Source organism: Syngnathoides biaculeatus, chromosome 23 (genome assembly GCF_019802595.1).
Source record: "Syngnathoides biaculeatus isolate LvHL_M chromosome 23, ASM1980259v1, whole genome shotgun sequence".
Taxonomy (NCBI): Eukaryota; Metazoa; Chordata; class Actinopteri; order Syngnathiformes; family Syngnathidae; genus Syngnathoides; species Syngnathoides biaculeatus.
The window spans coordinates 5,651,561-5,663,835 of NC_084662.1; the positions used below are offsets into that span (position 1 = coordinate 5,651,561).

Genomic DNA, 12,275 nt, shown 5'->3' on the forward strand with positions numbered 1-12,275 from the left:
CTTTTGAGAATTCAAGGGAGCAGCTGCAGACCATTAGCTTAGCAGCCCGGCAGAATGTGCTAGTCATTTTCCTCACAGCTTCCATTTGGACACGGAAGTGACAACAAGGAAACAAACAAGAAAGCAAATGAGGACACAAACAAAGGTAACTAATGAGGCAAAAAGTTAAGGAAGTTAAACAAGAGAAAGAGACAAAAGGAAACCAACAATCAAGTAACAAAAAACAAACACACACAAGGTCACAAAAATGGAAGCAGGGTTACCCTAACCTGTAATTTCACCCGATCACGACAAACTAGAAACGGGAAAGACTAAAGACAAAATAAAAGAGGTTATATAGAGAAACAAGAAAGAGGCCAGTAAGACAGAGGAATGAGAAACTAGACACACAATTGAAAGGCAAGAGAGGAACTAGAGGGTTTGTTTTTTTTTTACTATCTCTAAGACAACAGAAAAAAGCAAGAGACTAGAGAGAGTAGCGCTCCAATTGCAAACAAAGGCAAGAAAAAACAAGTGAGTCTAGAACTCAATGACAGACTGGAGAAACAAATAAGTCCAGAGAGGAACAAATCAGAGACTAGAAAAATAAGAGTCAAGAAAAATTACAGACACTACAGAAACTAGCAAGTCTCAAGCGAAACGTCAAAGAGCAGAGAAAGGAAGCGAGAGAGTAGAGAGAAATAAGTGAAGTGAGATACTGAAGAGAAAAGAGAAAACTGAGAAACAAACGAGAAACGAAAGACGAGAAACACGAGAAACTACTGTTGAGCGAAACAGAGACGAGACAAACTAGAGAAACAAATGAGGTGAGAGAAACAAGAGTGACAAGAGAAACAACATACCAAGAAAGCGGAAGGGACAAGTGTGAGCGGAAGGGACAACAAGTGTGAAACGAGAATAACAAAATGGAGAAAGAACTGAGACTAGATGGAAACAAAATGGATTCTTTGGGCTTGTCCTGTTGGGGGGCCCAACAGCGAAACGCTCTTATCTGCTTGGAACAGTTTTTACGCCAGATGCCCTTCCTGACACAACCCGTCTCGGGGACTGGAGGCTCCAGTGGGATACAAACTCACAACCCCTGGTTTACCAAACCAACGCTCTAACCAGTGAGCTATGGGGCCTTCTTTTTCTCTCGGCTTGTCCCGTTAGGGGTCTCCACAGCGTGTCATCTTTTTCCATCCAGGGATCTGCTCTGAGCCCCTTCCTCTGGTAATGGATAGGCTGACAGATGAGGTTCGACTGGAATTCCCTTGGACCACAATATTCGCAGATGAGATTGTAATCTACAGTGAAAGCAGGGAGGAGGTGGATGAACAATTAGAAAGATGGAAGGATGCACTGGAAAGGAGACGAATGAAGATTAGCCAAAGCAAACCAGAATATATGCGCCTGAATGAGAGTGTTAGAGGGAGAAGAGTGAGGCTCCAGGGAAAAGAGATGGTGAGGGTGGACGACTTCACATACTTGTGGTCAACAATCCAGAGCAATGGGGAGTGTGGTAAGGAAGTGAAGAAACCGGTCCAAGCAGGTTGGAACAGCTGGCAGAAGGTGTCTGCTGTGTTATGTGACAGAAGAGTCTCTGCTAGAATGAAGGGCAAAGTTTATAAAACAGTGGTGAGGCCAACCGTGATGGACGGATTAGAGACGGTGGCACTGAAGAGACAATGAGAAGCAGAAATAAAAGATGTTGAGGTTCTCTCTAGGAGTGAGCAGGTTGGATAGGAGGGGCAGCCACAGTTGGATGTTTTGGGGACAAGGTTCAAGAGAACAGAGTTGGGTGGTTTGGACATGTCCAGAGGCGAGAGAGTGAGTATATTCGTGGAAGGGTGCTCGGGATGGAGCTGCCAGGCAAAAGAGCAAGAAGAAGACCAAAGAGAAGTTTGATGGATGTTGTGAGGGAAAAGTTGCAGGAGATGGGGTGAGATGGAAAAAGATGACACGCTGTGGCGACCCCTAACAGGACAAGCCGAAAGGAAAAGAAGTAGTCGTCAGTTGATCTCAGAGCCCTACCGGGTTTGTTGTATTCCATTAGCATTTCTTTCACGTTTTCAGGACCTGAACCATTTAGTGATTTATGTAACAGTAGCAGAACTTTAAAATCTATTCTAAAACTGTCTGGAATCCAGTGTCAAAACTTTTGAATTGGAGTTACATGCTCTGACCGCTTTGTTCTGGTCTGAACGAGCTGCAGTTGTTTAATGCAGTTTTTGGGGAGTACAGTCCAAAGACCATTACAATAGTCAAGACTACTTGAGATAAAAGCATGCACTAGAAAGAAGTGAATCAAAAAAAGACCCAGACTAGAACGAGACTTAAGGGCCACTCACTGCAGCTTAGGCTGGTGTCCGTCTGAGCTAGGTCGGGAGGTACATCCCAGAAGTTTTTGTCCCAGTCGATGACGTTTCCTGCCAGTTGGCAGGTGAGCACGTTGAGCTGCTGCACAGTCATGGCGTAGTCCCAAAGGCGAACGTTGTACACGCTGCCCAAAAAGTTGCTAGGTCCTGATAGGGGAACAGGGGACACAAAGAGAGAGCTGTTTACTGCAAGTTGTGGTCATTAATGGATCATAATAGCCAAAGATTTCTGCAACCCACAGATATACGTTCCACAAACAAACACAAAGAAAAGAAAAAAAGCAATGTTGTGGAGGGTCATTACTTAACCTGTGATAGAGCAGGGAAAGATCATTACACAGGGGCGGATTTCTTCACTTGCTATACGCTGGGTACAGAAAGGGTGTTCATACATATACCTGTACAATATATACACTTGGCATGGGCGGCGGGGGTGGGGGTGCTCTGTGAGTAGGGATATTGAAAGATGTCTTACTATGGGCTGTTTGGTCTCTGTATGACCAGTGTCAGAGTTAGGTCTACATTGCAAGTCGGATTCATTTCCACTGAGGGGTGGACTCCACCAAGGCTGCCCTTTGTCCCCAATTCTGCTTGTAAACTTTGTGGACACAATTACTCGGCACAGCTGAGGGGTAGAGGCGCTATGGGATGGTTGCATCAGTACTCCGTCTCCACTTTTACAGATGTTTCTGTTGGCTTCATCGAGCCACGGACTTCATCTCTCAGAGTGCCCCAAGGCAAGGTTGATGTGGTTGGGATGAGAATAAGAACTTCCAAATCCAAGGATAGGGCCCACTGTCAGAAAAAGAGTGTAGTGCTGTCTCTGGGTAGAGGAAGATATGCTGTCGAATTGGAGGAGGGGTCTTGTTCATGACTGAGGGAAAAGTGGAGCAGGTGATTGACAGACTGATTGATGGGTGATGCGGATGTAATGGTGAAGAAGGAGCAGAACAGAAAGCTTTATTTACTCCTCAATCTATGTTCTAACCATCCATCCAACTAACTTTGGTCATCAGCTGGGGGTAGAGGCTGAAAGAATAACATCATTGATACAAGCAGCGAAAATGAGTTTCCTCCTCACGGTTTCAGAGTCTTAAAGGGAAGATGAGAAGCTTGATCATTCAGGAGGGTCTCACAGTCAATAGGAGCATCAGAAGAAGATGACCTTTGTGCTCCTGAACAACTCCCTGATCAGGTGTTCCAGGCATTTCCCGCCAGAAAGAGAACGCAGGAATGGAGGGACTATGTCTCCCAACTGGCGGTGGCGGTGGTATGTATGTAAAATTGACGTAAAGGCTAAAAATTTAAAAAAAAAATTTGGGCGACCCATATGTCAAGGTCCCACTGTCCAGTATTTGACTCACTTACAACCTCCGTCATTTGGAGGGTTTGACCTATTTGAAGTATTGGCCAGCCGCCTTTAAAAGAATGGAGAAGACAGAGAAGGGTCTCACCTCCCAGGCGAAAGGTGCCGCCACCCAGCACAGAGCGCCCGTTGGAATCCGAGCAGGTCTTGGCCCAGTGGTTGCCATTGAAGTAGACGCCCACACGGCCGCTGGAAGATGCCCACAGGACGCACAAGCTGCTCATGGAGGACGTCCAATCACCCGCCGTCAGAATAGAGTCCAGCGAGCATGTCGTGCCTGCCACCACCATTTTAACGCGTCCGCTAGCGTCTGCACCCAGTGCCAACGCCATGTCTCCATCAGCGTTAGTGTACACGAAGATCCACTCCGCCTGCATATGATGACGTCAGGAAGTTAACTTTTAGACTTTGTGTGTCATCGTGTGACTTACGATGTCATCACAAGCTGTGAGATCATCCTTTTGTGAAGTGTGAAGTCATCATTGTGTAACTCGTTAATTGGTTTTATGACCAAGCTTGTTCCTAAACTTACACCTTTGAAATGAACTGAAATACCATCAATCCATTCCAGATCCCAAAATCATTCTTTGTCGTGTGGTTAATAAATGAAAAGTGTACAGCATGTACATGATAAAAATTCCAAATAAATAAAATAGCTTTATGAGGTGTAATTATTATACAACTTCCAAAACAACAGCAGCGTGCCTTTAAGGGATGTGGCCTACTGAGTGATGTAGAGTCCGGTTGGCATCTGGCCATGAATTTTTGGCTGAATGTGGCTTCTTGTCTTAAAAAGTTGTTTGTTTGTTTTTTGTTTACATTTGTGCTAGTCAATAATCGGTCGAAATTAATCAGTGAATGCGGCTCTCCTTACCCACACGCCAGGGCTTTACAGTACTTAAGTAACTCTGTTTGTCTCACAACACGAAGAAAAATATGAACCTTGGAAGTCAAACCCACTTGTAAGTCAAAATTGATCACAATGGATTAAGGTTAGTATGTTGGTGTAACTATTCCCGTTTATTATGTGGCCCCATTGGAAAAATGGATTGCCAAAGCCAGCTATAGTATAACAGATAATTAGTGCTTTTGGCAACAGAATTTTGTGCTTTTGCTAACTCTGTTTTCACCAAGGAACATTAAGGCAAAAGCAGCACAATGGCAAAATGAAGTATAAGGTGATGGAAATGGAAGTGTTAGTGGAAGAGGCAAAGAAACATCACTGAGTTGCACCCCAAAAGTACATGGCTCCCATAACATTAAGGGAAGCCATGACCAAATTTCCAAACCACAACTGGAAATTTAAAAGCGAGGGATTCCTGACAGTCACAATTATGTCAAGGTGATGTAATGGGAATGTCATGATGTTGATAGGCTGATGTCACATGGACACTTACCTGTTGAGGGGCTCCATTGCGTTCCATCTCCAAGCAGAGCGTCAGGTCATGCAGTGTCGGCATGGCAACAGAAGATGACACTTTAGCTGCCACCACATTGTTGGTGAGAGTCACCTTCTGATTTCTCAATGCCACAGCAACTACCAGAGTGAAGGAGGAGACACCAGGTGGAAGGCAAGGAAGCAAACAAGGAGGTAAACAAGAACAAAGTTAAACAAGGAAACGATAAATAAAAGAGGAAGAAGAGAAACAAGGAAAGAAACGCCACGCAATGAAAAAAGGAATCAAGGAAGTCGACAAGGAAGAAAAAAAAAAAAAAAACACACAAGGATGCAAAAATTACGACAGAAGAAATGGGAATGAAAATAAGTACACAAATGAGGAAACAAGATAGAAAATGAAGAAAATGACCATGGAATCAAATAAGTAAGCCAAGAAAACGAAAAAAATTGAAAGCAAAGAAGATAATAATTAGAAATTGAAGTTTGCATGCAATTTTGTTCTCATTAGTTCAGGGCGACAACGCTGTCTTGCTAAACGTGTGTAAGGATCTGACAAGACGGCTCTCGGGAGAGAGGTGCCAATCTTCTGACCTACCGTGTCTGAAGCTGATCCGGAAGCCTCGTTTCTGAACGCTGAAGTCAGAAGTGAATTCCAGGTCCATTGCATTCTCGCTGGAGTTGAGCACCAGGCCGGCAGCCGTCAGACCGCAGAACTTGACCTCTCTATTGCCCGTGGCGACAGTCAGACGGTCGTAGATGCATCCCGGCGCCTCCTCCAGCTCAAAGTCCTCAACCGAAATCTGTACCACGAAGCCCAGCGGCGCTCGCAGGCTCCACTGGCAAATTTGGGAATTCCCGTACTTGCGCGGGTAACACGGAGACGTCAGCCAGCCCTCGGACTCGGTCAACACGGACCCGCACTTGGACCACTCGCACCCAACAACTGTCACATAGGAGGAGGAAAAGGGATACACTGTACCAGTGCATGTTTGAGGACAAAAACACCTTTAGACAGCTTTCATGGGCAAGTATGTAACAGCACACAAGGAATTTATCTCCAGCAGTGGTGCTGCCCTGGTACAACATTCGTGTTGAGTACGGAGAAAAAGAACAAACTAACAAGAATAAAGAATGATAGACATTCAATTAATTGGGAACTATTTCTTATAAGAGTCCCTGTTGTACAAAGATGCAGAGGATTTAGGATTTAGAGTAGATAGAGTGCGTCAACGCCCCAGATTATGTTAAGTTAATACAGCGTGCCCTTACCAGTTTGTGGTTCCCCGGTGTAGACCAGTGCAATGACAACTGACCCCTCCGTGGATATTGCGCAATCTGCGTCACTGACCAATCAGAGGCCACAGATCGGCATAAACCAAAGCCCGTTTTTGCTCCCGCCATTTTCTCAGACAACATTGCATGGTCCAGTATAGGTTTAGTTAGCGTTTTATCGCGTATTTGGGTTATTTAACAAAAAATATGGTTAAGAGGTGTAGTCACGGACTTTGTAATAGTGACGACAGGTATCCTGAAAGGCTAGTTGGTGGAGTTCGATTCGTACCCTTTCCAAAACCGAAGACCCAGTACGAAAAATGCCTTCGATGGATCAAACTTTGTGGAAGACCGCATCATCAACTAAATCCATCTAATATCAACCGGAACACACATGTTTGCACCAAGGTATGCCCTATATTTGATTTTCAATACACGACTCGTATAAATGAATGAGACGTTCTTCGCTAGCATAACACTGCTGCGTGTGAACGATTGACACACTTATTCTTTGTTGAGCGATATTTAGCGATGATCGGACTGCACAAATGTATCGATTTCTTGCTGGCTCGCGACGGAAGCTTAACCAGACTGTGTTTGCACGAAGATATGCCCTAAATTTGATTTTTAATACACGTCTCGTATAAATGAATGAGACGTTCTCCGCTAGCATAACACCGCTACGTGTGAACGATTGACACACTTATTCTTTGTTGAGCGATATTGAGCGATGATCGGACTGCACAAACGTATCGATTTCTTGCTGGCTCGCGGCCGAAGCTTAACCAGACTGTGTTTGCACAAAGATATGCCCTAAATTTGATTTTTAATACACGTCTCGTATAAATGAATGAGACGTTCTCCGCTAGCATAACACCGCTACGTGTGAACGATTGACACACTTATTCTTTGTTGAGCGATATTGAGCGATGATCGGACTGCAGAAACGTATTGATTTCTTGCTGGCTCGCGGCCAAAGCTTAACCAGACTGTGTTTGCACGAAGATATGCCCTAAATTTGATTTTTAATACACATCTCGTATAAATGAATGAGACGTTCTCCGCTAGCATAACACCGCTACGTGTGAACGATTGACAGACTTATTCTTTGTTGAGCGATATTTAGCGATGATCGGACTGCACAAACGTATCGATTTCTTGCTGGCTCCCGGCCGAAGCTTAACCAGACTGTGTTTGCACGAAGATATGACCTAAATTTGATTTTTAATACACGTCTCCTATCAATGAATGAGACATTCTCCGCTAGCATAACATTGCTACGTGTGAATGATTGAATGAAATCAGAAGCATGGAGTCTGTCTCAGTTCAGAATGTATTGTATTGTATTTGCCATTTTTACTGTTTGTCTTACGTCAGCGCACGTGGCGTGACGTCACTTCAGGAGGCGTGGTTAAGTGCCCTGCACGGAGGGGTCAGTTGTGCAAAGGGTGCAGTAAAAAGTGACGAATCGTGCGTTAGTCTACAGCAGGGGTTCTCGCGACCGACTGAGGCAGTTTTGGTCGATCAATTGCATGACCACTTGCCAAAAAATAAAAATAAAAAGCCGTCAGCCTATCGTTCATCTCATCATTTGATTCAGGTGTGGCAGATACGTCGATCGCACGCCCATAACGGCGCGTTGTAGCAAGCTGGCCTCCCGTTTACAGGCTCTCTTTTGCTTTCTCCACGGCAGTCGGGGCGATGCGCACGTCACCCCGACCCCAACCCGTCGATAGATTGCGTGAGGCTCTTGGAGTCAAAATGTCTGGGCACCCCTGGTCTACAGTACAGTAATACAGTGGTACCTCTACTTACAAAATTAATCCATTCCAGAAGTCATTGCGTGACGTAAAGTAGAAGCGCATTCCCCATGAAAATTTCCTAATCCCTTCCAAGCCCCCCCTCCCCCGACCCACCACAAATAATAATTCAAATTACATACATAATGTTAAGAATATTGAAAAAAAAAAATGATGATCATTTGCCTCTGGCGTTGGGCGGCTATGCAAAGAGAAGACAAGCAAAAGGCATCTTGGGGGACAGAGGAAGCAAACATTACCCCAAACTCCTCCCCAATGTGCTGACTCAGCAACTCAACACAGCAGTTCACAATCACCAATAAGTTCCATGGACAAGCCATAGGCTTTAATTGTTTGGGATGCGACCCCACTAATAACACAATTACCTTAATTTAGTAACTCACACGTTCTTACAGGCGTGAAGACAAAAGAATTCCACTGCAGCCGTCATTAGTAGAACCGCCTTGGTCATTTTTCATATTCTGTCCTGGCCTAGTCTTTCTGCTCTCATCTTGCCTGATTGGTCCATTTTTCCATGTCCTCACCAAGTGTGTCACCCCCTCAAATCCACAAACAAGAACTTGATTTGACCAGCAGCTTGATATTAGTTAGGCTAGATTCTAGCCTAGTCTGCTGTGGCTCTTACTGCTAGGTCCCATGTCCATTCTGTTCCTCTTTCTGACCCCTAAAAACTTTTATCTGTCAGAAACCATTTTCAATAAACATCAGAGTAAGTGAAAAATAAGTAGAGAGCGTAACTCAAACACATTTGTTCCACAGCAAAACCTTTGCAGCAAAAAAGGCATACAGATCTGTGATTCTGAACAAGTAGAAGACTAGTGAACTGAAAAAGCCGTCTTTAATTAGAGCCCTCAGTCAATGCTTGTTAAAACATGCAAACACACGTGCACTGGAACACAAAAACAATGCTTCTTGCGGACAGACAGAAGGTAGACACACACATCCAAATATGTGTGATGACATAAAGTTTAAATGTGTGATGGGAAAATACATTAACTGTGCGTGTATTCAATCGAATGAAGTCCTTCAACAACAATTAAAACATGGAACAAATTGTAACAAAGCGTATTCTGTGCTACAAGCTGTCTAAATGCTAATGTGCTCGTGTGTGCATATGTGCTGGGTTAAGCTCCTTTTTAGGATTGATCCTGTTAACAACAGATTTGCATCCTGCACCACAAACGTTCTTCACGACTTTCTGTGTACCACAGTTCTCGTCGGTGACATCACTAGCGGCAGGCAAGATGCAAGTCTAGGACGCAAGGAGGGCAAGACCTAAAGAGGTAGACCAAAGACCGCTAGACTAAAATGCTGCCAGCCCTGTACGACCGCACATATCGCACATACGAGAAAGCGCCACTGTGCTTCATGTTGACGTTGCGAGCTTCTGGATGCTTTGACCGCATTTGTAGCAGATCAGAACTTGTCGTCACATTGACAAGAGTCTTGATTGTCCAAAATGTGCGCGTGCTGCGCTTAGTGGCACCACCAGGGTGGGATTAAGGAAGGCCAACGGATAGTTGGAAGAAGGAACGCACGAGCGTTTATGATTGCGTCTGCGTTAATGCGTGCATGTTTACGTGCAGGTCAGGATGATATCACCAGGTCATCAGAGGCGTGGTCACAAAAACGCTACATGTAACTCTTCAGCAGGCGGAGGGGCTTCATACTCCCCCAGGAGAGTGAGTACTGATTGTGTGTGTGCGTGCGTGAATGTAACCTATGTTCTTTGCAACCCAGACACACAAAACTGACTGTGTGTGTTGTGTGGATGGGGGGAAGGGGTGCTTGTGGTTTGGATTGCTGCGAACTTTACGAGTGTACTTGGCTGGAGACTGCTGCAAGGGTATGGAAAATATATTACATGTAAGTGCACGCACACACAGTCAAAGATTGGAAAAAAAAAATGTGTTTATTGTAACATGATCAGCTTCATTAAAAAAAAAAAAAAAAAAAAAAAAGACACCAGTGGTGGGTAGTCAACAAATATCGCTCGGGCATTACATAAAAATGAAGTAATAAAATAACCCTATTTGAAACTCAAAGTACTTTTGGTTTTAGGTGGGCAGGATAATTACTCTATAGTTAATGAGTGAGTAAAGTGTCATCAGATTTGTGACGTTTCTGGTCTGGCATGCAAAAATCTTGGGCAGTGAGCGACTACTCCCTCTTTTGTCTTACCGTATCCATGAAGCCACGCCCATATCAAGATGACCAGGAGCCTCCTGGGCCCGCCAACTGGGCACCGCGCCACCCTGAGAAGCAAAGTTACGTTGCTGGTTTGCTTCAAGAATATTCATGAGACATTAGCATAATGTCAAGTTGCACATTTGAATAATATTCACAAAGTGAATTAGGGCAAGGCCTTCAAACAGGAGCAGTCTTTGTCAAGTCCCCGACACACCAGCCCCACACCCCCCACCCCTTCCTCAGAAAGACATGTTTGGATGCCACCACTTAGTTGTTGTTAATTCCACATTAGCCCAAGAAAATATTTTGGCTGCAATGGAAATTGTTAAATGTGACAAAAATGATTTAGGAAGTGAGCTCATTAAATTATGCAATTAAATGTAAATTTGAATGTAAACAAACATTTCATCCTGACAAAGAAAATCTGGTGTCTTTTTGAGACGTTTCACAAGATCATTCGAGCTGTTCTGACATTTTGTCATCTTAAAAAAAAAAAAAAAAAAAAAAAAAACTTGACAACCAGTTGAACAACAATATTAACATTGTTTCATCCTGTTAAATTTTGGATTATTTTGGGACATAGCACTCAAGCTGTTTCACCACTTTTGTCATTTTTATGATCTCAGAATGAAAACAACGAAGGGTTAGCCAAGAAGATATAGTAACAACGCAGAAAGTTTAGAAAGTCAACATTTACAACACACATAATAGTACAAATCAAACTCACATTTAGTGGAGCTGCAACATTTCACCTCCAAAGCGACACGTATCCTGCTTCTTCTCCTCCAAAACTTCGTCGGACTCTTTAGCCCAAATCCTGAAAACGCGCACGCACACACGGAGAGAGCCAAACTGGGAAGATGGGGAAAAGCGGGGAGGGGGGCGAGCAGGGGGAGGGATACCAAGGCGCCTCTGGCTGCTGGGTGCGTTTCTTTCACTGGCCAGGACCACCCGCCTACGAGTGTGTAAAACAACTTGCGGAACGTGCCCCCTCAGACTGTAACCCTAACCATTCATAGTACCACGTACTATAACCAAAACAAGTTTTGCTGTTCTCGTAGGCTTTTCCTGACATTCTGATTGTCTAATTGTCCTTGAACAAGCAACACTCTATAGAGAATTTTCACAGCATTGTCCAAAGATAGAATTCAGGAGAACAAAAAAAAAAAAAAAATGAGGCTTTGAATAATACACAAAACAATAAAGACAAAGTACAGCACACAAGAATGGATTTGAGAATGAGAAGAAAACTGGCTGCAGTGGAAGCTCAAGACCTGACAGCAACATTGAAGGAGCTGCAGAATATTCTGGCAAGTTCTGCCAGTGGAGTTCATGTGGCAAAGTATCCGGCTGACTTTGTGCCTGGTAAAAAAGAAGCCCTATCTTACAAAAACAAGTAAAAGAAAATAATGCAAATCTTGACATTTCCCAGGCACATGTGGGAAAACCTGTTGTGTTCCATTGAAAGCAAGGCTGAACTTTGACTCCAATCCCAAAACATCAACAACACCATTCAGCAGTGAAAAGAAAGAATCGTGGTGGCCATCTTGCTCCCCCCCCCCCATCGTTTTTTTTTTTTTTAGCTAGAATGTGAACAATTTTAAATAGCACAAAACTTTCAGACACAAAAGGAAATTCTAGTTAAACAGCAGGTATGTGCTGATTCCTATCGGAGTTTCAGTGTAATTAGTGTTTTTGAACACAGCCCCATCTTGTCAAACGAGGTTGTGTACACTTTTGCAACGATATATAATCAGTTTATATTTACTTGCTTACTCCCCCCACAAAAATATTCTTTCTTCATTTGAGTTGAATGTTCATTAATTTATAGAGGTCCATACCATCCATCTTCTACTGCTTATCCCAGGTCA

At 43.8% G+C, this 12,275-nt stretch overlaps 1 protein-coding gene across 2 annotated transcripts in view; it reads right to left on the bottom strand.

Annotated features, from left to right (window-relative positions):
• Positions 1-11,562, bottom strand: part of adgrg6 (adhesion G protein-coupled receptor G6) — a 35,824-nt gene extending 24,262 nt beyond the window's left edge. The window contains exons 1-6 of one of the 2 annotated variants that reach the window (XM_061811944.1): positions 11,132-11,562; positions 10,396-10,469; positions 5,718-6,065; positions 5,121-5,260; positions 3,812-4,094; positions 2,331-2,504 (exon numbers count right to left, since the gene is read on the bottom strand). In XM_061811944.1, coding sequence (XP_061667928.1) covers positions 2,331-2,504; positions 3,812-4,094; positions 5,121-5,260; positions 5,718-6,065; positions 10,396-10,469; positions 11,132-11,133 — 1,021 coding nt within the window. In that variant the 5' untranslated portion in view covers positions 11,134-11,562. The remainder of the gene's footprint in view (positions 1-2,330; positions 2,505-3,811; positions 4,095-5,120; positions 5,261-5,717; positions 6,066-10,395; positions 10,470-11,131) is intronic. The other variant, XM_061811943.1, reaches the window with a different exon arrangement.
• Positions 11,563-12,275: the final 713 nt, after the last annotated feature.